General features: G+C 41.7%; 1 protein-coding gene and 1 non-coding gene across 14 annotated transcripts in view; both read right to left on the bottom strand.

Annotated features, from left to right (window-relative positions):
• lrrc7 (leucine rich repeat containing 7) overlaps window positions 1-24,652 on the bottom strand; it is a 70,902-nt gene that overhangs the window by 32,792 nt on the left and 13,458 nt on the right. For 12 of the 13 annotated variants that reach the window (XM_017031163.2, XM_017031166.2, XM_017031180.2 and 9 more), the window contains exon 1: window positions 9,882-10,365. The exons of the other annotated variant lie outside the window; for it this stretch is intronic. In XM_017031163.2, coding sequence (XP_016886652.1) covers window positions 9,882-9,906 — 25 coding nt within the window. In that variant the 5' untranslated portion in view covers window positions 9,907-10,365. Of the gene's footprint in view, window positions 1-9,881; window positions 10,366-24,652 lie in introns of those variants that run through there. 13 annotated transcript variants of the gene reach the window in all.
• Window positions 2,742-2,813, bottom strand: trnap-cgg (transfer RNA proline (anticodon CGG)). Its single transcript has one exon. It is a non-coding gene; the product is annotated as a tRNA-Pro (tRNA).

Below are 24,652 nucleotides of genomic sequence, written 5' to 3'. Positions count from 1 at the left end.
CCTCAGGTGAGGAGAATGAAGTGGGCCTGAAATCATCAGCAAACACCGGGTGAGGTCTCGACTCCGAGTGTGTGTGTGTGTGTGTATTAGGTTATTTTTCACCTGGGTTTTGGCAGTAATGTTTTTAAAGATCTATATATAATTATATGACAATATCTATGCATCAATCGGCCCATATATTCGGTGAGCCGTAAACCTAGCTGCATCTTCCTCGAGAAGTCTCCCGTAGTTACTGCTCACTTCAGCCAGAGGGTGCTTAACATGCAGCTCAAGTGCAGGACAATTGAAGAAACCAATGTCATTGGTTTTGTTTGCAGGCAGAACAGCATGTCCTCTCAGGTGAACAAAGTCAACACCATAGCATGCTAATCATTATGGATGATGTAAGCTACCTGCACATGATTACACTGGTGCTCAACCACCAGAGGAGACTGTGTGTTTTGCTGTAAGGAGACGAGCGACTGTCCCAGTGGGGGAAGGGTTGTCATCATGACACAAAACTAAAATTTTCTTGAAAAACTTTTAAATCATGATTTTTGCTCAAAAGAATTTTCTTTGCTGTGGGCCATGTAATTGCAGAGGGACGACCTTTGAAGCTGTGTCATCTCATCTGTGCTCAACAAACAGATGCTGCAAAACGGATGATCCAGACCAACCTGACGACCGCCTCTATAAACCATCCATTAACTGTACGTCGTCGTCGTTGTTGAAACTTCTTACTTCTGCACATGCCTGGATGGACAGAGCATCACCGTACTGAAGCCTAATCACACACATGCACACACACACACACACACACTCTGTGTTCTTAGGTAGAACCCATTAATTCAACTGAGTGAGAGCTCGGAGCAGTGGCTGCCGAGACACTTGACGGACTCTCAGGGAGATGAGGCATCTTGTTTCTGATCCTCATCATCATCACTCAAACCTTTAATCACGATAACAGTCCTCACACGACCGCGGCGTCGCCATCCATCATTACCTTCAACTACACACACCTTAACTGAGAGATTGGAGGAGATCGTTGGAGACGAGGAGGCAGTGACCAAACACTGCAGAGGAGACGGTCACGACACTGACGCCCTCTGAGAAATGGTAAATCACACGCCATCCGCCAGCCGTGTGGGCATCCCGAGGCCAATTCAAGACGGTCGGTCAGCGGTGAGATGTTTCTGCCCACGTCCCCGGTCACCGCCAAGCTTCGCCATCACGACTCCCTGCTCATAGACAGACTCATTCAAATGATTGTTGATGTGGGGAGTTTTATAGAGAGCTCATCCTCTGGATGTTCACACCGAGGAATCGAACGATTAATTCAGCGTTGCCACAAAATGTGCTGCGAGACTGCAGACAACCTGTACTTGTTATCTGTCACCTTCAACTGCACCTCTGTCTTTGAGGCTGAAATAATTAGTTTGAAAAACAGCCAAACACGTGGTGTAACTTTAAAAACAGGTTCCTCAGGTTTGAAGTGAATTCATTTTCACTTTCTAAATGTGTGCACAAATGAGGATAATAAGTTGAGTTGATCATTAAAAATGTATTAATTTTTCAATACTGTATTAGTACTCTATGTGTTTTGATAACGTTTCTCGACAAGTGCCAAAACACTAAGTACTGTTATCGTACATCAAATATAAAAGTTTTATTCCAGTGCATAAGTTAGTAAATTAAACCATGTAAATATTAAAATATTGTGCGAAAATATAGATAATCTCAAATAAACATTGTTGTGTTTTAATTGGCTTATAAGGGCTAATTAAAAGGTAAACAACAAACAAGAAAAAAATACATTGCTTGAAACCACTTGAAAATATTAATATAACAATTATTTTTAACATTAAAATAAAAGTAATAAAAAAAGTTCCAATTAAAAATTATAATTTTTGAAACATTTAAATAGAATTTACTGAGGTGATGTTGACTATATTATCATTATCGTTCTAAAAATATACTTTATGTTTTCTGAAATGCACAATTGTTAAACGCATATATTTAAAATGTTGAAGTAATTGTTTCAATAAATGAGATTTTTCTGCAGGACAACTACAGTTACAGCTGTAGCCAGTGTAGATACAGTGTATATAACGTTTAGCTTCGGCAAACACTGAGTGTACAGTTGGCACAGATGTCAACCGGCTCCGTTGAACTGATAATGTATGCATATATAAGAGAAGGGAAACAGACTGCTGAAGCTGCCATGCAGGCAGTCGTACGGACACCTATAGAGCCCATAAGACCTGTGGGATCTGGCCTACATAAAGTCATATACTGCACACTGAGAGAAAGAGACAGTCAGCACTAGGAGAGGAAGAGGAAGAAGAAGAAGACGAGGGCAAGGAGGATTTAAAAAATGTAAGACAGTGTAGGAGAAAGGAGGAAGTCAGTGATGACTCACAGAAGTCTGTCTTCATAAGTGAATCGCTGCTTTGACCTTACAGTCTGGACAAATGTCTGAAGTTGCCCTCACTGATGTTACGAGTTTACTGTAGTGTCTTAGCAGTTAGCCACTCTGTGAGCTATACATTATATATATATATGTATATATACATAATTATATATATACATATATAAATATATATGCATACTGTATATATGTGTATATATATAGAGTATATATGTATATTTATATATGTATATAAATAGACATATAAATATAAATATATATATATACATATATACATAGACTGTATATATGTGTATATGTATATATTTCTACTAGAAATTACTAAATAAATTTAGGGCTTGTCCGGGAATTGAACCCAGGACCTCTCGCACCCGAAGCGAGAATCATACCTCTAGACCAACAAGCCCTGTGGTAACAACAGACACTACATGTTCACATGTTACACTTCTTACATGCTGGAAACTAAAGCAATCAGATCGTTCTGAAAATACAACCACTGAACTGAGCTCTTGTACTTTCTATTTTTTGAGTTCGTCATGCTGGTAGTTAAAATTCACAGCATGCTGAAGTGCCTGTCAGAGTGATTGACGTATGCACTCTAAACAGCAAGTGTAAGTCCACAGGCACACAAATTAAGACACGGCGCTGATTCTTTTTAATAGACCAAAGACCAACGGAACGGAGGAAATACCAGATCTTTATGAATCAAAGCAGAAACTGAAAGCAACAGACTGGGGTTCAGAGGAGTCAGTACAGACGGAGGAGTGAGTGTACACGTCCTGGTTTATTTACATGGACTCTCCACTGCATCTACGATGACCAAGCGGAGTCTCGAGTGACACAGTGTACCACGCAGGTCTGAGGGTCTCCCCTCAGTCTCAGTCACGTGTCGTGACGTGGTCCATTAACATTCTCTACACATCAGTGCTAACACTGAGCCTGAGGGTGTTTTTCATTGTAATGAAAAACAATGGACAAAGCTGTGTTTAAGACAGTGTCTTCAGACTTAATGAGCCATAGTGAAGGGCGAAACGTTTGAAAATATACAAGCCACACCACAGGAAAATGTAAACAAAGCCATCTTCTTCACTGGAAAGAACCCGTCTTTTGCTAATCCCTTGAACGGTGCCAGTAATGGTAACATTTATTTTTATAGATGCCCTTCCTGATGACGCCGATCCCTGGGGTTTTGAACTAGGTGATGTCACCAAGGAACCATCTGTATGGCAGGTGGTGGTCCAAACACTGGGACACTGTAGTTCTCAGACATTTGGCTCAAATACGTTTTCACAAAGTACTGATATTGTGCAAAAGCTGATGATTAAAAAATGTTGAGGGCATTTCTTCAGTTTGATAAAAAAAAAAGATCAGACACGATTAAAACACCAACAAATCTACACCAACAAAATCCTGAAAAACTTTCCCCAGATAATATCAGACTTCTACCTGTCAAACACAAAGCATCATTAAGTCAAGGTTGTGTGAAAACTGAGACCATTATCGGACAAACCCCACCTTAAAAAAGGTAACGCGGCCTGATTATCCCTTAGGTGAGGGTTTTTTGTTTTTTTTTTTACCTTTTTTTGCGCCAGACAGAAGCAGTAGAGTACAGAGAACATCCCACATGTTTATGTCCGACTGTTGGATGGATTCCAAAATCACCTGCAGCTAAAATACCTCCAAACAACGACTAGCTCAACATATCGTACCACAAAAATCGTCTAAAAAAATGATCTTTCTAATAATGTTGCTTAACGGGAATGAAGCATAAAGGAAAAAAAGGAACCTTGTTGTGATGATAAAACACACCGAGAAGAGCCATTTTTCATCCTCTTCATGCCTGATGGCCAGTGGCAGCTGAGCAGAAACAGACAGAGCAGGACAGGAAACAGATGCTGCCCTGAGCTCAACTTCATTTTTCCTCCTTTCCATCTTTTCTTGGCTGCTTTAACTTCATTTGTCGAGAACCCAAATGTACAGTTTTTGTTTTCTGCCTCGTTCTGCTTTCGTATAGAAAATGTAAACAGTGCGTGTGTTTGCGCTGCTTCGTGTCTGTCACGTTTCTACACTAAGACACTCGGATCATCAGGCTCAGCTGGTCCACGTCCCCGCCATGTCCCAGAATAAAATGGATACAAGTGTTTTAAAGGTTTGAATAGAGGCCTAGGGGGAGCTCTTTGTCTCGTTCTCACTCACATTCAAACATCCCAACAGTGTACGTAAGATTAATGGAGCCCTCAGACCAGAGGATGCCCAGGCCTTTGTCCTATTTAAAGAAAGCTGGGTTGCCTTCAGCAACACGTGGACCAGCTCGTGGAGGACACAGATTCTTTTTGAGAGACTTATTAAAAGATTACTGCGACTGTAGGGATGAGGAAAGAACTCAAGGTTTCTAGTTCTTTTTCTGCTCAGTGTACAGTGGAAGGGAAGGAAGTGAAATAGAATTGACTGATTCTGATGTAGTTTTCGACGTCACTTATCGATTCCTTTACTGATTCTTACTGGGCATGGGAAATAAAATATATAAAATAAACGTGTGTGAATTGACTTTAATGTAAGGTAGACATTAACATTTGATTCTGACTCATTGATTTCATTCGTTGGAAGGGGCATATTGTTATACAGTGTATGGCCAGTAAATGGACTAGTAAATGGACTAGTAAATGGACTAGAACTCTCGATGTTGAAAATGACATTCTTCATATACTGGTTATGGATGAATAGAGTAGGTTTGTGCTCTTCTTTTAATGTTGGTGGTACTGAGAGAGACAAATACTGGGCTTCAGGACTGGCTGGAATCAAACCCTAAACCTTCAGTATGGTAGGCGAGAATCCGGTGCACATCTTCAGTCACTCTAGTCTGTGACACAGTGGAAAAGGCCAATTGGCACCTGTAGTTGTTTTAAAATTCCCCAGGATTCCCGTCAGGCTGTGACTGTGTCGGCAGGGAATGTGACGACAACTTTGGCCAAATTTCTCAGTTACACGAGTTCACACCATTAGTGACACTTTGGACAGGTGTAAAAAACTCCAACCATCCACAACATCCAGGCTGAGTCAAGTGTGAAACACCGTGTAAAAAAACCCTGCCAGGACGTAAAACTACAGAATGAAGCCTAAGGTTTTCACCAGGAAATTGTTCAGAAAGATCGGAAACGAAATCTCTCAGCGTCAGAGGACAGAAAAAATACTTCGTTCTCACTGTATTTCCAGTTTGTTTACATCAGAAACTCTATGTAGAAAATGTAGAACTCAAACCAATCCGATTCATTGCCTCCTTTATGAACTGAACTCAAGTTCCTTTCAAATCTGCCTTGACTCTGTCATGGAACATTTTGACCTCTCACTAACAACGATATCCTTTCTCCATTTTGCCCTTGATGGCTGCACACAGATCATCATTCTCTTCTCCTCATCCTCCCTCATGTTGATGAAGACAGATGGGTTTTTTTTTCTTCTTTGTTTTGTTTTGTTTTCTGAGACAGAGAAAAGAACCAGAGGCTACAGAACATGTCCCTTCAATTTATCACAGGAAAGATGCAGCGTGGTGAGACACAGCTGTTCATCCCAGAGCCCGAGGAATCACGTAACCAGTGCTGCAATGAGCTTTTTTGAACTTCAGGGTAGAAATGTGGCGCTGGCTGGAAACAATAGCAGGAGATTTTGAGCTTAGGAGATTTCCGTAGGCATCTCGGTTGTTGAATTCTATAAAATATTGCTGCGGGGTGGGTTTCCTGTCTCGTTGATATGGGGACAATCTCATTTCCCCCCCCCAGACGAACAGCCTGATTGATAACCTAGCAACAACAACAGCTAGTAGCAATAAAACCAATAATTCTTCATACAAGTACACATAACCTAGAGGCTAGCAGTGTCCTTACACTGGGTACTTCAGCTGAATTTATTTTCTGTTGGTCTGTGTAGGTCCATACAATGTCTTCCAAGACCCCCCCCCCAACCCCCCCCACCTGCAAACAAAAATAAATAAATAACAATAACCTTGAGAGAACAATGTGCAAGATGCAACCATGGCAACACTATCACTGAGACTGAAGACGGAACACAACGGACGCTCCCGTGAGAACGTTCTACACACGACGAAGGGGAAAACACACATTAAACCAGTTGAATGAACAGAGGCTTCAGATGAATTTGTCTTGTTTTTAGAGACGAGCCAACGCTCAGTCTGTGGGAAACTGTGGCTGAAAACACGACTTCTCCACACTTCTGGTCTACAAATATGGAATTGATGAGTTAAAAGGTAAGTCAAAAAGTTTTAAGACAGACAAATTAGCCTGATTAGCCTAAAAAAATGCCTTGTTTTTTATGTTGTTTTTTTTATGTTGTTTTAATTTAAAATTATAACCCCTGAAATTCTCCCATAATTCTACACAGAAGGAATTCTCTAATGTATATCAACAGCTTTGTTGTTTTTATAAATAGTCTTTTTTGTGTGTTTTGTGTTATCTGTACTGTATACACACGTGTACTGAGGTGACGTGTGTACATGTACTCAGTCGGGCTCTACTGTTGTTTTTAATAGAAGCTGCAGTATTATGTAGCATAATTGTAACTGTAGAGCAATCGTTAAGAAAAGATGGCCGACACTTGGATACATTAGGTGTTGGTAGGTGCACTGCCATTACATCAGAGAGCCCGTGATGTCACACCACTGCCATGGTGTTCTCCTGACTTCATCTGTGTCCTGAATGTGTGTAGAGCGAATAATATTAGCAAATATGTCAACCAACGACGACCTCCACAAGTTTTCCTTAACTGACAAATCAACAAGGTGTCAAATCCTCAGACTTCAGAAACGGAACGGTGTTTATTATACAGATGTGGTGTTGGTGGAATTTATCTGAACAAAGACTTTCATCTGCAAAATTTTAATTTTATTTTTGTCCGTGCTGCCACGACCGTCACCTCCACTCCATCCTAAACTCCATCTGGTAATCCTGCAGTACACACTGCAGATACAGTACTGGTATCTCTGCCCCTCTTCCCTCACTGGGTCTCTATCCCTTGGCCCATCACCATGACGATGGGAGCCAGTTCCACAGATACAGTCACTAGGCAACCGGCGGCATCAACACCACCACCACCACCGTCAGTAGCAGCACCAGCATTGTGACTGAGCTACACAGGAGTAGTGGAGTGACTATAGGCTAAATCACGTTAGTTAATGCATTAGATATGTTCACCACGTGGAGCCTTTCACATGACTGCATTACTGACCCACTGTGTGTATTAAAGACTTCAGTTTCAGCAGTCGTGACATGAACTACTGACTAAATTATAGTCAAGGATAATAATCACACCTGCATAGTTCACTCAAAACTGCTGCACAAGCCCTTTTAGTAACCTCTACTGGATTACAGGGTGAATACATCCATCAATACATCCTGGGACAGCAACATAAACATAATTATTTTATAGTTGACAATGTAAAAAGTTCATTTGGTGTTGTGTACCATAATTATAAAGTAATATATATATATATATACTGCTTTGTAAACTGAGAAAGATGAGTCGTTGACACTTGAAATTATAAGTTATATTATTATAATATTGTAATAACTTATATATACAGTTATAAGATTATTACTAGAAAATGTAAATATTACTTGCATCTGCCACAACGGCAACCGCAGCATATACTTATCTAGTCCCTGAAAAGAATGCATGGTTTCAAATACTTAGAACGTGAATAGTACACATTAAAACAACTTGGATTAAATTGGTGAATGACAAACTGTTGTGTGTCTGTCGGCGGCCAAAGAAAACAACAATGAAGACGAATAATGGCCCATTTGGAAAATCACACAAAATAAGAGCTTTTGCAACAACTGCACAGCCCTGCTGAAAAGAGGTGTATTAATAGAACACATCTCAGGGCGCAACACACAGGGACGAGCTGCACTGAAGATTATAATTATACATTCCCTTTGATTTGACGAAGCCTTTTCTCTGTGCAAGTTGCTTTAGTGCCGTGCAAGAGCAGTGGACGTAGCATGAAATACAGCACGTGCCGGGTAAAAATAAAAAAACATGGGATGATGGAACAGAGCAATAAAAATTATGATCCAGAAAAATAAAACACTTCCACCAGATGGAGCCTGGAACGGCTGCAATAAGGTACATGGTTAACAAGGCTGAAACAACTAGACCAATATCACTAAATAATGGATAAGATATGGTGTTAATAACTATAACGTGACAGGCTGTAGGATATAACAGGTGTGTGTGTGTGTGTTGGGAGGGGGGGATCTTACATGCACCTCTGCACAGTTATTCTTGCAGGGACGTTGTATTTACTTTCACTGAATTGCACCAACTGAGCTTCACCTTCGAGCACGGGAAAATACTTTTTTTTGGTTGTAACCTAGCTACACTTTTAAGCTTAAATACTTAGTGTCATGTTGAAATTTGAAAAATAAACTCTCTAACCAACAGACGAGAACCTCAGTTTCCCTAATGAAATAAAAATGACAATGAGTTTCCAACATAAAGGGCCTAAATCTTGAACAGTGTGACACCCTGTTTTTGTGTGCTCAGAATACCATTGCAAGTGTAATGCAACATGAGCCATTTCCTGACACCTTACAGGATGGCAAAAGGTAGTTGAATACCTGTTGGACACAGTCATTCTTATCTTGCATTACACTAGTAATGATATTTTGAGTAAATCAAGCCATAAATAGTAATTCATAGTAAAATGTACTGTAACTCCTGGGCTCAATCCATGTTCAACAGGACAATTCAAGAGTTTTGGATCATGTGTGTCGACACAGTTGTCAGTGACACCTTAAGTCAGAGCTCTGTGAGGAAAACCACGAGAGTTTTCCTTTAAATGCAGCAGAAATTCACAACGTCTGCCTGAGACTCAGAAATTAGGTTCTGCCTCACATGGACCAGGCTTCTGTCCCCAAGAGGATTACTGCTCCTAGAAAAGATGTCTTGCAGATGCTGATACTCTCTCACACACGTACACACACACACACACACACACTGCTCTTCTGCAGTCACGGCTGTTTTATTAGCTCATCACAGAACAGCAAAGGCCTGAGGTTGTGCTCGTAGGAAAGGAAGTAGATCAAAAAAAGGTCCATATGCTTCACATAGCAAACACAGGCATGATCTCAGCTGCAGTACTAGTGCATCTCATGCAACTACATGTTTGCACGTCACACATCAATAAATATATATGACAGTGACATGACATGGAAGAAAAACATGGAACTGCTGCAGCATCATTAAAACTAATTGATGCACATTATATGTTTAATGCAATTAGTGGATGTGAGGATATAAAATGGGCTTTTTGTGCAATGAGGTCACACTGGGAAATGCATGTTAATGAGTATTCATGAGGGGATGCCCATCATTAACACACACACACACACACACACACACACGAGCAGACTTAATGACAAATACTGCAGCAGGTTTGCCTGTGGACGTGTTGCCTTACGTTGTAAAGTCGAATAGTTATCCATCTGTCAGGCTGCTTGCGGCGGATCCGGCTCTCAGGTAATTATAATAATTGGTAAGAAAAAAAAATCACTCCGGTGGTTCCCCTGGACAGGAACGGTCTACCGGGAAGAACCGAGCCGGTGTGAGAGCAGCGCAGGTACCCGCTCTAACAGCCGCATCCTGAGTGCCTGCTCCTGGCCCAGAAAACGCAGGACGATAAACCCTCCTCCACCTCCACTGTGGCGCTGTGTCTCATCTCAGGTTAGATCTCCGCGACAGGATTCGTCACAAAATCCGCCGCTTCGCCTCCATGTGCAAAGAAAACGGCAGGAAGAAATCCCAGGTGCAGGCGCACCGGGGAGGAGTGAGGTCACACCGCGGAGACAGGGATCCGCGACAGACTGGGACGATGCGCCGCAGCCTCTTCTCTCCTCTGCTACTGTGAGAGCCGCTGCGGGTAGACGACGGTTACCAGGAGCGTCTCCTCCCCTCTGTCACTCCATCCATACAGAGAGGGAGAGAGAGAGAGAGAGAGGGGGAGAGAGAGGGGGTAAAAAGAGAGCGAGAGAGATGAAGATGGAAAGAGGACAGGACAGGAGTGGGCGTGCGCGCACGGATGTGCGTGTTTGCGCGCGTTTGTGGTGAGATTGTGAGAATGAGGGGGTGAGTGAGAGAGGGAGAGAGAGGGAGAGAGAGAGAGATACACACACAGAGAGATAGTAGAAAGATACCTGTGTTTGTTTCCCAACTCCAGCTGTGACTCCATACAGATACTACAACAATATACTTTTGGATTAGTTGGATGGATGAATAGATGGATGGATGGATGAGCCACAGGTGTACCACAGCCTTGTCTCTCCAATTTCAATAAAATGGGAGGGTACTACATCAAGTACTGCTCCTTCTATCTGTCCATCCATCCATCCATCCAACCATATGTCCATCTATTTCAAAGCCCACCAAATAAAAAACCCAACACTACCATATATCTGTACTACATATCTAAATATTTCTTTGACTTAAAATGACAGTACGTTTTCAGACCCATATATTGTCACCATTACACGTTCTCACTCTTCTACATCCGTCATCTACAGGTGGACAAAGAAAGAGACGAGTACATCATAATGTTTACTACAGACAGGAATCTGAATCAGAAATACTACTATGATACCTAATAAATATATACAGCCATGTGTAGGTTTAAGAATATACTCTTCCAAAACACTACACAGTATGAAGAGTATATTGCCAAATATGATGCTGTAAAAATAAAATAAATACTTCTTTGTATGGAGTAAAGACTTGGTCATTGTTGGACTTTTTATTATTATTATTATTATTAGGTCATACACGCCACACTTTGGTTTGTAACCAACTGTTTGTCACAAGTGCACAGATGGTTTCCTTGCAAAAATCACATCATTCTTTCCCACTTCAGGAGGAGACATGTACTCAACCTGGTTGTAACAAGTACTGTATGATGTAATCCTCCAGTAACCAGCTTCAAGTTTATACAGCACAGCTACTACACGCTCAATGTCAGAATCCCATTTTAAAGTATGGGCTACGGTTGAATTCACCTGATGCAACCTCCGTCTTCAGAAGACGTGCTGAGAAAATCAGGGGGAAAACATACTGTACATGTGGGTTACAGCAGACAGAGTCAGCCCATGGCCCAGTGATGAGAGGGCCCGGCCTGCAGGTGGCTGTGGCGTGTCCCTCAGGGATGTGTCAAATCAGTGAAGAGAGGAAGACACTTCTCAACAGCTCCACATCCACATAGTCACAGCAGCTTCTTCAAATAATGTATATCCTACGAAAGTGTGATTGTCATTGAAAAATAAAAATAAATTTTAAAAACAAATCTATTTTTTCAAGTAACAATAAATAAATGTTGAATTCTTTTACCTTACTACGTCCCCTCATGGGGCCCGCCCCTCAGTTTGGGAACCACAGGTTAAAATACAAACCGTGCAATGAGCAACAAAAAGCTATTAATTTCTACTTCTTCTTCTAATCAGATTTTTTTTCTCACCCAGAGGCAGCATGAAGCCAATTAATTTGTCCGAAACCAGTGGGGAGGACAGTAGATCACCGTAACTGACAGACTGTTCACTCTAAACTGGAGCACATGTTAATCAACTGCCGAGCATCCACTTAATTGCAACGGTTTAAAGCCTCAGCTCAGAGTTTCAACTTGATCTGAAACGCGTTGTTCGATACAGTGTTCCACAAGGTGGCGTCGTGTTCACACATTGTCGTCTTTAAACCCCAGTTTGCGACCGCGTGACACACGACTGACTCTTGTGCCGGCGTCCACCTTGTCGAACAGATGGTCGCCACTTTGGTTCATCTGCTGATGCAGTACAAGAAGAGCAGCTCGTACATGACGGTCAACAGAGCAAAAACAGCTGCTTGATGCAGCAAATACTGACGCCACAGCAGCACCGAGAGTTTGAGCAAAATGAATACCTCATACCAAGGAGGAGGGCTGTTTCAGGCATTGTTAAAAAATAACAAAAAACAGGGAACTCAGTGTGTTAGTCAGCAATTTAGAAACTAGATTTTCACTCATTTCCACTGTGGGACCTGAACGCCTCACTTCCAGCTTTGGAGGTTTGATGGTCAGTGGCACTGATTCAAGAGTCAGAAACCGTTGAATTAAGTCCTTGGTCAGAAGGTCAGTGTGTCTACTGATGGGGAACAACATGAGGAGGACATCAGTTAACCACAGAAGCTGCCCAGAGGTCGACACCCCCAGCCCTCACCCCAGCCCCCGTCCCCTTCACCAACCCTGCTGTGACAGCACCAGGAAGTGGAACAACAAACCCAGAATGACTCAGACAGAGGTCAAAAAAATGCTGCTAAAATAATTACATAAAAACAATTACGAGTCAGTGCCGAGACATTAAAACACCGTCCCAGTGTTTTCCAGTCGACTCCTTCCCTAATTGCCTCCCTTCATTGGAGGTTAAATTGAATAGACAGCTGTCTTCCAAAAGGGTGATTTAAATCCCAACAGACAATAAGCCGTACTGCAGGAGCAGGACTGGCAGGCGTGCACTAATTGTGTGGGAGGCCATGACAGCATCAGAGCAGTAATTACATTGACTTGTAACCATTTTTTTTTAAGCTGACCCAAAAATACGCTTGTTGGTGTGTGTGATATTTTTACACAAAAACTTTGCCTTTAGGGATTTTTCCTCTATTTATAAGCTCATAAAACAGTGAGCCAATGTCACTGTCATGTTACTGTTATTCTGCTTAGTGGAAAAGTTCAGCCGACATTGCTTTTGGGTTTTTTTATAGAGGTACATCCACCAAGTTTTATGCTGTTGAGTAGACAGTTCTGCCTCTATAAATAGGCTCCATAGGGTACATTAATAGGATCAAGTTGAAGCATGGAAATGTAGTTTTTCACCCACCACCCTACACATGTCTGAGAGAGAAAACGAGGAGTCAAATAAAGCATGGAATCATATCAAATGAATCCCATCAGTCTTTTTAGATTTAGTTTGATTGGATTTTGACCCTGATTTTTCCCCTTTGCAATCAGTCAGGGAACTTCTGTGTGGAGATTTTACCACTTGGATATAAGTAAATATAAACCATTGAGAGAGGTCATTCTCACAGATCAGTTGTGAATATTACCTTATATGTTTCCATAGTAATACACCTATAGAATACCCTGTGGAAGTCCTAGCTTTCATTGGCCAACACTTGGATAGTTTTCTTCACTGCCAGCGCTGGATGCTGATTGGATGAATGAAAAAAAGAAAAAAAAAGCCATAAAACATCCTTACCACAGAAGAGGCTCAGTGGTGAGAAAGCTGGGCTCTTGTGACTCGCTGACAATTGGATGATCTGATGGGCGTGTTCGAATATAAATGGCATTCAGCGAAGAGACCTGGGGTCACTGTGGGAGAACAGGTTCTCCAAAAGGCCAAGGTCATTATTGGTCGGCCAAGTCACATCCTGTCCAGCCAGCTCTCTATAATCCCTCCAGGTAGCTGCTGTAATGCACTGCTCAGCAGAACAGAACAGAAGACAGAGGTCTTTTATCCCTTCTGCTGTTTGGTTTTTACAGCTGGCTGTAGCCAATAGGATGAGGTTCTAATGAAAAGTCTGGTCCTGGTTCTGTTCTGGGGCCTGGATTTTGACTTAATGTTTATTGAATTAGTTTATGGATGAAGCAACTGAAAGATTGACTGGAATAATCCAGGTTGCTGCAGAACTTTCCTAGAGAGGGGGAGAGGGGGCAACAGAAGCTGTTACATGTGAGAGAGGGGGAGAGGGGGCAACAGAAGCATTTTCACTTACCCCTGTTCTCCCAGACCTCTGCTTTTGGGTCCTCCTCTACGGCTGTTTCATTCTGTTACATGTGATAGTTACTGAGCTAGTCAAAATGAATCGCTGTGATGAAACACTAGTATTTATTTAGTATATATTATAGTATTTATAACAGTCAAAACATCATACTAAAGTAGAATTAAAAGTTTAATTTGTTGCCTAGTAACAGCAGTGATCAAATTTAGACAGCCTTGAGCTTTAGAGTCGGAGTGTAGGATCTGAAAGTAGTGTTTTTTTTTAAACAATCTTGGTTAGTGTTCAGCAGAACGTCGACTTCTGAATGACTGAGTTACAGACTGATCAGATCTGTGGTAAGGTCCATATCACAGACGGAGCCATAAAGTGGACTCATGCGTTGGTTTGATTAAGGAGGTCTATTACATCACTATCCTTTCTATGAAGCTCGGTCTCCCGAGGTCAGGCTTTACAGGCGATTTAAAATCAATAACAACGGCGCTTCACTGGGCCTCACGTCCTGTCTGTTTATGACAGAGGACCGATATGAGGTTCCACTTGTAGACAAGCTTGCGCTTTGCATATATAATAGGTGATTATAACTTAGATAACCAAAATTAATTTGGCTTCCGTCCATGGCCCCACAGAAAAATAATACATTGGGAGTCATCTCAAATGATTTACCACCTAAATGATCATTATAACAGGGTTTCAAATGAAGCTAACTGGAGTTACATAGCTGTGAATGTGTCGGAGTGGGAGGAGGGCTCAACAGCCCACACGGTGGACCGGTTTGGACCAGATCTGGCAGCACGCCGGCACTGCTGGCTGACTTTTGGTGTGGCAAGTGCTCCGTCTACCAGATGTGGACCAGATCTGGCAACAATGGTAATAGTTTTTGTGATGGCATGCCATATGTAGCCCCAATTGTTGTTAGGTTCATGTGGCCCATATTGTTCCATACAAAATGTGGGTGGATTTCAGTCCAGCTCATGTTGCCCATTTGACTCCATATACTAATATAAATACTAAAAGTATCATGATTGTCAATGTGTCACGGAAGAGATTGCTTGTGGAGAAAATATTGTCATAGTCATTCAATATCATACACACACACACACCAAAGTGATTGGGTACCCTGCAGGTAGCTGCACGTCCTTCTGTGAACTGACAATCTGACGCGGAGCCAACAGAAAGACTAATGTCATTAAATCACCGAAGCCTCAAGTCGCCTCCTGTTAAAACATTTATATCACTGGGCAACAAATACCAGTGACAGCAACAAGATCTTTGGCCAAAGTCATTTGGCAGCATTTTTTGTTGAGCCACAGAGAAAATAAATAACGAAGAAAAGGCACTAATGATCACAGAGAATTCTCAACAAAAAAGAGGAAGAAATAATTAGTGATCAGAGCTGCCATGGAACATATGGAATCAGCTGTATGCAAATCTGAGCACCTGGATACGAAAGTACAGACAGTTGAAGACGCATAATGACATGTTTACCTCACAGGAATGTGCAATAAAAACACCATCAGATAAAGAAGCTAACTAGTACTGAATACAAATGAGTGTGTTGTCAGAAGCTGGTTTCAGTTTTGGTAAATATGGACGAAGATCCTGGCAGCAGTTTCTACGACATTATATCTTACTGTAATCACTTTGATGCACAATTGGAAACAGTAGGGATGGACCGAGCCGAGCCGAATTTTCAGGACTGAATGGTGCATAGGAAGAATACATGTAAAACAAACATTAACATGTGACAAGAGCAGATATTACATTGAAAAATTCTACTTAGATTCTACTTGATCCAATGGAATCAAACTGAGTCAAAGACAGAACATAATTCTGCAAAATTTACTAAAAAAAGGGCACAGGTCAGAAAGTCGTTAATCGGTCACATTGCAGTGGACATTTGAAAATGTCAACAAAAAAAATCATGAACAACACTGTGGAGTATGTGCTGATGAGGACGACTACGCCGAGACTTCCATAATTCATACAGCCATCAATAAGTGATACGAGATCATTATGTGATTCACTGAGACAAGAACTCAACTTAAATCACAGCCGATCCACGTGAGCTCATACGCTATCACACACACACACATACACACAAAGACACATATACAAACACACAAAAAAATGAGAAATTCATTTTTGCCTAATGCACAGCAGATTAAACATTGTTTAAACTCCTTCACACAGGATCAGCAGCCCATAATGTCTGTCACTTACAATCGACCTCAACAATACGCGAGGAGACAGAGATCTGAGGGAAACAGCTACAATTCATTAGAGTGGACGGAGAAACAGCAGAGCAGCAGGCACTTTGTCCTACACTTTTCTTCCTTGCCAGTATGAAATGTCCGTGGTTGCTATGGAAACAGTTTCATGAATCACAGTGTTATAAGTTATGAAGATGTTTTTTTTTTTTTCTTGCAGTGTGCGGCGTCCATTATTGTCTGTGTTGTAAGCCTCATGATCTGTGAGGTATTAGGTGTGGGAACAGACCAAGTTTTCAGTCTGCTCCCACCGAGATGACTAACTGGCTGGTTCACTTGGCTGGCAGAGCGGCAGGATGAACGAGTGGTGACGGAGACACGAGACCCAGGGAGGCAGGAAGTACACTGGATTACATGGCAGGGAGGAGCCGGTGATATGATCACATGGTGAGTTGATGGAGGAGGTACAGTACTGCACTGACAACAGAGGTCAGGCTTTAAAGACTTAGTCCGTAGCTGGGAATACAATTTTTATTTCTGTATAATTGTTTTTATTTTGACCATTGATCCTAATCCATGTGTTCATTTATATTCAAATAAAAATACAGACATCCCAAAACCGTTACTATGTTAAATAATCCATCACTTACGAAACCAAATCTCCAGAAATGTTGAGTTAAAAAAATGGCATTCTGTAATATGTTTGAACAGTAGTTTTCAAACTAGGGGGCGAGCCCCCCATGGGGACCAAAAGTATTTCACGGTGGGCCGATCAATGCAGATTCATTTTAACTTGGACGTGTTTTCTCCCACACTGGGAATTTGCAGGTATTTGTAATGTAGCTTGCTAAAACTAAATTACAACGTTTTAAGGAATAACAGTGTTTTACGTTTTCCCTTATGACGCGTAATGTATTTTGGACTTTTCAGCATTTAAACAGGTAAACACACGACCTGTGTGTGTTTGTTTTCAGCCTCTCTGTGCAGTAAAGTCAGCTCCAGAAACTGCCTCTCACTGTGAATGTGTGAGTAGCCTCAGCCTCCACACTGCATGCCTGCGTGTCTTGTATGACATTTTGTGAATGGATGTTGCTAGGTAACTAGACTGCAGTAAAGTGTGACTCTCAGATATACAGTAGGCTGATTAAGAATAACGGATGTTTCATTTTATAGAAAATACTATATTTCTGGCAGAAAATTGAAAAAGAAGAATCACAAAAATGTGTATTTGAGGTCTGACTAAATCCAGGGGAACTGTGGATCACTCGATCAGGATTGAAACTGATCATGACTAATTGTGATCAGTTTAGATTAATCAATATAAATACAACATTATTTTTAACTTCATGGAACATAAACATGTACAACATCAGGTTGACGTGTGTTTCACACCTGTTTCTATTCATGTTTAATCCAAATAACGAAATTATTAATATTGAAAAATGTCAAGAAAAAATATTAAAAATATAATTCAAAAATGTAGCCATTACTGCACATTTTGGAAAATTCTTTTGAATTTTGAATATTACTTTGAAAAATTAAAAAACAATAACTAATGCCTCCAATGAGAAGTAGTTTCATAACTTGCTGAGAGTCGGTGCCTCCTACTGCTATACACATCTATACAGTGCTCACCTTTAATTGTACAGTACACCTAAAGAGTTACCATCGGGTAAGTCGACGTATGGATGTGCGGTTGAATTTCTGCATCTCTGTCTCCTCACTCTTTACCTCTCACTCCCATGCCTTCTCCCCTCACTTGCGTCAGCACTTCTGCCTGCTGATGAATATATGAATGAGATTATAACACACACACACCTATGCTTTCCCTCACTCCTACACTGCATCCAGCACACGAGTCGACTATTATTTCCATCGCTCTGTAATACTAAAAAAAAAAAAATCCTCTCCTACATCAGTTATTTTTTTGTTTAGATGGAATAAAAAGTCATTTTCTTTTGCTTTAGAGAAACTTTAAATTGGAATCCACGTAATGATCCTTTGAGTTAAAAGGGACCGCGTGTGGTCTGTGACGTTTTATCTACCGTCGACATTCTCAAACAACAAATAAATAATGCAGCTAACAAGCTCTTTTTTCCCTTTAGCAGGATCCCTGCCTCCACTGTTTACAGCAGCAGAGCTGTATATAACACACAGGGGAAAGTGCAGTCGTGTAGTGTGAACGGCGTTTCTGAGACCCAGAAGGAATAATTGGTCCTTAACTCCAGGACACCTGGGGATAGATGAAGGATTAGGGATAAAGACAGACAGACAGATGGGTGTTGCTAACAGATGCAGGCTCCTGAAGAAGCTCAAAGAAAGTGAGAAAAAAAGAGGGAACACAGATGTAGAGAAGAAGACACTGAGAGGCAGAGGCGGCTGAAGTGTCGCTTTCAACCTTAAAGTTTTCCTTTTCCTGCTGCTCCCTATAACTCCCTTTCTATCCGTCTCTTCTTCCTTTCATTTCCTTCCTCACTTTCTCTCGTACTTTACTGTCAGTGCTCTGTTGCTATGGCAACCGCTCCCACCATCAGCTGAAGAAGAAGGCATACCTGAGGTGAAGAGGAAATGACAGCCGAGGAGCAGAAATGGAGAACATGGAACCAGAACAAATAGATCAATACCTTGATTCTAGCTGTTAGTCCAATTAAAACTGGAGAAGAAACGATGGAGTTGGTGAAGATGGAGGAGTTTCAGTATGGGGGTGGGGGTCGGGGGGTCAAAGCAGTGGACAGGGCGAAGAGGAGGTGACGGAGTAGGTGCAGGCAGTGGGTGGGAATGAGCGTCAGAGGTGATGCTTAGCAGCAAGACAGAAGAGAAGGTAGTGAGATGTGCTATGACAATTGTTGTGAGATATGTAGTGTCAGAGTCAGAAGATGCTAAGGTAGTGAGATGTGCTATGACAATTGAGATATGTAGTGTCAGAGTCAGAGAACTTCATTTGTAGATGGAAGGTGAACAGTTTGGAAATAGAGGATAAGGATGGGCACAAGGAACAGAACGAGAGAAGGTCCAGATCCAAGTTATATTAGGGTATTAGTTATACATTTAAGTACTTTGTCAGCTGATACCAATGCCAACATTAACATTAACTGTCTACCACATATTTTAAAAATGTTGTAAACTAATAGGTGAAATATATAAAATCGGCACAGGGGTTGCCTGACTTATGTCGGAGTTCCATTCCTACTATGTGACGTATCCATTTTTGCCGTACATGCTGTACATGAACCTATGTCAGTGAAAACGTCCTAATCTAGGACATAAAAACATCAGAAGACTCAGACTCACGCTTGGGGGCCATGATGAAGGGCAAAAAGTTTCCAAAAGAAATAACATAAACAAAAGGAAGTGAATGGAGCACAATCCGACGTACGGCCTACACCTGGTAAATGTAAACAAAGGGTCCAGGCCAGAGTTAAAAATCTCACCTGGACCATGTGAGTCCATGTCGACCTCAAACAGGTCAAGTCTGACTTGAACTTGAGTGTCATCTGCATAGAGACGTGCTGTATGTGGCAGCAGATAAACAGACCCACTGCTCCTGGAAGTCCTCTGTTCCACAGATAAGATCTAAATGAAGACAGAGCAGACCTGTGGTGCTCTGGGGAGATCTGCTCATCACTAATTAACATTATTATCTCGTTTGGTGAATGAAGCCATTTTATGGGGGTTTTCTTTACACAATTATAAGCCTAGAGTCGTTTCAAAATGCAACAAAGTTTCCAGACATTCAATCAACCAGCTGTGATAAATGAAGCCGTTTTTATTGGTTCGGTTTCTGGGGGAAAGCGTACGGATGTGTGAATGTCCCTGTAGTGAGATGAAATGTGTGGCTCATATTCTTACTTCCTGTTACGCACTTTGTTTCATTTACCGTCACTCAACAGAAACAACACGTCACCGTCGTTACACATCGACTGAGGACAGAAATACATGAACCTAATCAGAGTATTGTTAAAATGACACAATGATGACGAACTTTGAGACGTGAGTGTACACCAAGGGAGAGGTTGTGACTCAGCACAGATGAAAACACCTAATCTGGATTAGATTGTGGACTAGAACAATGATAATGTCCATGCACTGCTATGTTTATGTTCCTGTAATACACAGTCGAGACACATGTTGTAGTAAAGGGTTTTCATTTCATGACATTTACATTTACATTTACATTTATGAAAGTGAAAGTGAACTACTGTGACACAGCTCACCACTGCACACACCGACATGTGACCTCGCATGCTAACCACTACACTGTGGGCAGCTTTAAGAACCCAGGGAGCAGTGTGTGGGGACGGTGCCTTACTCAGAGCACCACAGTGGTAACTTGGCAGCTGGTGGACTCGAACCTGAAACCTTCCGAACCCAAGTCCGCTTCCTTAACCACCAAGGCACAACTGCCCCATTATGTATTAGAAGACACTTTTATTCAAAGCGACTAACAGAAGAGGATTAACATTATCAATCAAACCCAGCATGCTAACCACTACACTAAACCAAACACCATCACACAGTTCAGGCCTCAACTTTAGGTGAAACGCCCGGCTGACAATCTGGTAAAGATTCAGTTTACCAGATCATGCCATTGTACTATAGCTTTGTATGAGAAGCACAAGGAATGATGGGTAATCTTGCCATTGTCCCGTTCTCTGTGGAACGCGGGGTCCAGTGATTTATGCTCGCTAACATAATTGTATTGTTTATTCAACCAGAAAAATAAACATGTGTGTGTAAGAGTTGGTGTGAGGTTGTCCTTCAACCTGAAGGTCAGAAGTTCAATTCCAACTGTTGCCTCTGGGAAAACAATCCCCCCAAAATTTCTCATTACAATAAGCCACGGGGAACCTCTGAATGTCAGTTCTGAGCCAAGAAAAATGAGGTTAAGACCTGCATCGGAATCCAATACGGAGAAGACTGACCATCAGACCACCAGACTGGAAACCAAAGTGAGGACTCGTCTTTATCGTTTTATTATTGTCTCCTATGAAAGTTATTTACAAACCGTTCTTTCCATCTAACTCACAGCAGATCCTTCCCGCATCATCTTTGACTACAAGTCATGTGCAAAGCATAATTTGAAAGGATGTAGGAGGAGGCCAGGGGGGGGGGAGGGTTCCATCACTAAGGAGATGGTGAGAAAATAAAAAAAACCTTCAAGCATGAAATGGAAAGAAAAGAAATTTTCCATCGTTATCTTTTTATTATATCCAGCCTCCGTTGTGTGGAGCCCAGAGAGGCGTGTCCCAGCATCACCATGTACATTCTACCGCTGCTATCAAAATCTCCTTATCATCCCGGAAAGACAGCCGAAAGATTTCATTCTCCGCCACAGATTAAGGAATTTGAAAAATCTCGCAATGGCGTTTGATTGACAATAGACACGGAGCATTTAGCGTCACTTCTGTCTTGGAATAACTCTGAATTGCCTCCTCAAATGGATTAGGACGGGGTTTTTCTCATTTGGCTGGTAAAGTAATGTGGCCCCAGGAGTGAGTCACGCAGGAGCTGCCTCACAAAAAAACCATTAACTGTGTTCAGCTCTGCTCCGGCTGAGGATTCAGTCCCACGGGTTTCATTTGCAATTATTTCAGCTTTGTCCAACTGTTCATCGTGGCTTCTATGAACAACAAAATGCAATCACGGAGAAATTGTTGCAGCAAAAGACACTTTATAAGGAAAAAACTTGTACAGATTTTGAAACAGTGCAGTCATTATCAGGCAGACACCATTTCCTGGTTATTGGTAAATCTAAAAATACTACATTCCGTGTTGTTTAAAATGCATGTGTGCATTGGTGCCATTTAGATTCAGGATCCAGGCTTCATATAGTGTTAATTACAGCTCAGCCATGTTGTGGATCCCCCACTAAGCCTTTGGGGGCGAGTGAGGAAACAAATCCCATGAGCGGAGGTGGTTGAGAGATTACGTATACATCGAAGAGCATGAAACAGAAATGTAGTCAGCAACACAAAGCCAATGCACACATATGATCTGGTTTATATGAAGTTTACATGTAGAAAGATTAAATCTGCACACTGTGCAACATAATCGTTCAATGTCATTTTGTGCTACGACAGGGATTAAAAAGATAAGAAATTTGATTGCATTGTTTCTTGTACCCTAACTTCTGGCACACCGATGACACACTCCAGCCCAGCAGGTGGCGGTAATGCACCTGAAGTATGTTTGGCAGCCACTAGGAAGTTAGACAGTATGCAATGAATGATGTCAGAGCAGAAGGCAAACTGTGTTAGCTAGCTAACAGTAGATGGAATGACAGGGTTTTGATCCAAAAAAATTCCAAAAGTGCAGATAGAAAAGGTAGAAGAGAGAGAAGATACAAACGTTTTCTGTTTTTTTTCTCATTTCAGTTCTGATGTCTCTTTCTTTGTTTAGCGCCAACCAAATGTTTCAATTTTTAGCTAAGATTCTCAAACTTTTTACAACCTCCACAAATATTAGTCTTTCCAGGTACTACCAGTCACAACAACGTGAACTACAGCATCTCAGGCCTAATCTATTCAGCTAAGCCTCTGCCCAAGTACCACCAGTCGTACAGGCACCACAGTTTGAGAACCCCAGCTTTAGTCTCGTGCAGTATCTGCATAATTTATTCTTGACTTGTTTATTGTTGTTTGTCCTCTTGATTACTTTTTACTGTATAAACAACTGTTCAGGTGAAGGTGAGTAAGAACAGCCCACAGTACAGGCACGGCTCTAAAGGCTTCACATAAACTGCAGGCCTATCTTTTGTGCCGGGAATCTGTGTTTCCAGGACACCTTAAAAAAAATTAGGTTAAGATCATCTTTGACAATGGATTGAGGAGTGAGGTAAACGTTGATGCTGTGACCTCAGCTTTGAATCGTGTTGTTTCAGCATCAGTGACAGTCAGAACCTCATCTGTTCAAACAGCATAACGCAACTGCTGAACATTGACAAAATGTATTGATGAAGGGAGAGAGAGAGAGAGAGAGAGACTGTACACTGTATGGAAAATGAGTCTAAGATGCCACCTAGTGATTGTGAGTGGAGCACCAGTCAAACTACCCTCCACCAGCCTTCTTTCCCTGACTCAGCGAAGGGAGATACAAGGATGAGTAGGACTGGTTTCCCTGGCAACAGCAGATGGATGGCAAGAGGGGTAAGAAGGGAACACACACACACACATACATACACACACGACACTCATCCAAATCTATTTTAGAACGTAATGCAGCCAGCTGTTTCACTTCACTTTCAAATGTCACTCGATTTTTTTTTAAATTGAATTTTCCTGAGAGGCTCTCAGCACAAACTTTTTTACACAAACACGTTATTTGCTGAAAAGATTTTCTAAAATAGTCCATGTCACCATCAGCTGTAGATACAAGGCAACAAAACTGACTGGGGGGGGGTGATGACGTTGAAGTAAATGCAAATACCTTTACGATTGATCCGACCTGAGATGAAGTGTCTCTGGGAAGTAGAAAATCTAGATGTTCTAGCACCCAGAACACGTATCTGTTAGTATAGTGATCGATAAGTGATCGACACTTTCACATTCTACAGAGAAGGGTCACGGGGTCAGCGTCAGCGTAATTCCTGGAAAGGTCACCAGACCAAACCAGGAGAAATAATGTTCACATCCACATTCACATCTGTGGTTCATGAAGACTAAACTACTACGAAACCCTGTGAATGACTGAACTACAGAAAGAAACTGGAAATGAACTCAAACACACGTGGGGAGAACATGCACCTCCTCCACTACAGGAGGACCATCAGTCACTGCTGGTGGTTAGGACAGTCAGGCCCTGAACAGCTCCACTACAGTATGGTAGTGCGGTGTTAGTGACTGTTAATTTCCACAGGTGTAAGTGCAGTTTTCTGGACTAATAAATTGCCTTGAGCTAAAAGAATAAATGGAGCGACCTGGGGACAATTACTGTGCCTGTCCCATCAAAGGTGCTGCCAACAGGTCTTTTACCTGACATGTGACACGGTTCACTGTCAGCACCATGACATTCCCTCTCACTGTGCTGCCAATTTCACCAGCAACCCTCCCACAGACGTTAAAGTAGGACAGAAGCCGTGGAGGTAGAGAGCGAGCAGCGAGCGTCTCCACGTCCTTGCCTTCCTCTCAGTCTCACATTATGCATCAACACATTTAGATTTCTCTGCACTTTATTTCAGCAGAGAATCGGCTCCAGACCAACACTTCAGACCGATGCTTATTTTAAGTACGGCGGT

This window comes from Cynoglossus semilaevis, chromosome 2 (assembly GCF_000523025.1).
Source record: "Cynoglossus semilaevis isolate Cse_v1.0 chromosome 2, Cse_v1.0, whole genome shotgun sequence".
Taxonomy (NCBI): Eukaryota; Metazoa; Chordata; class Actinopteri; order Pleuronectiformes; family Cynoglossidae; genus Cynoglossus; species Cynoglossus semilaevis.
The sequence above is the reverse complement of the archived record's forward strand: the minus strand, read 5'-3'. Positions and strand labels throughout refer to the sequence as shown.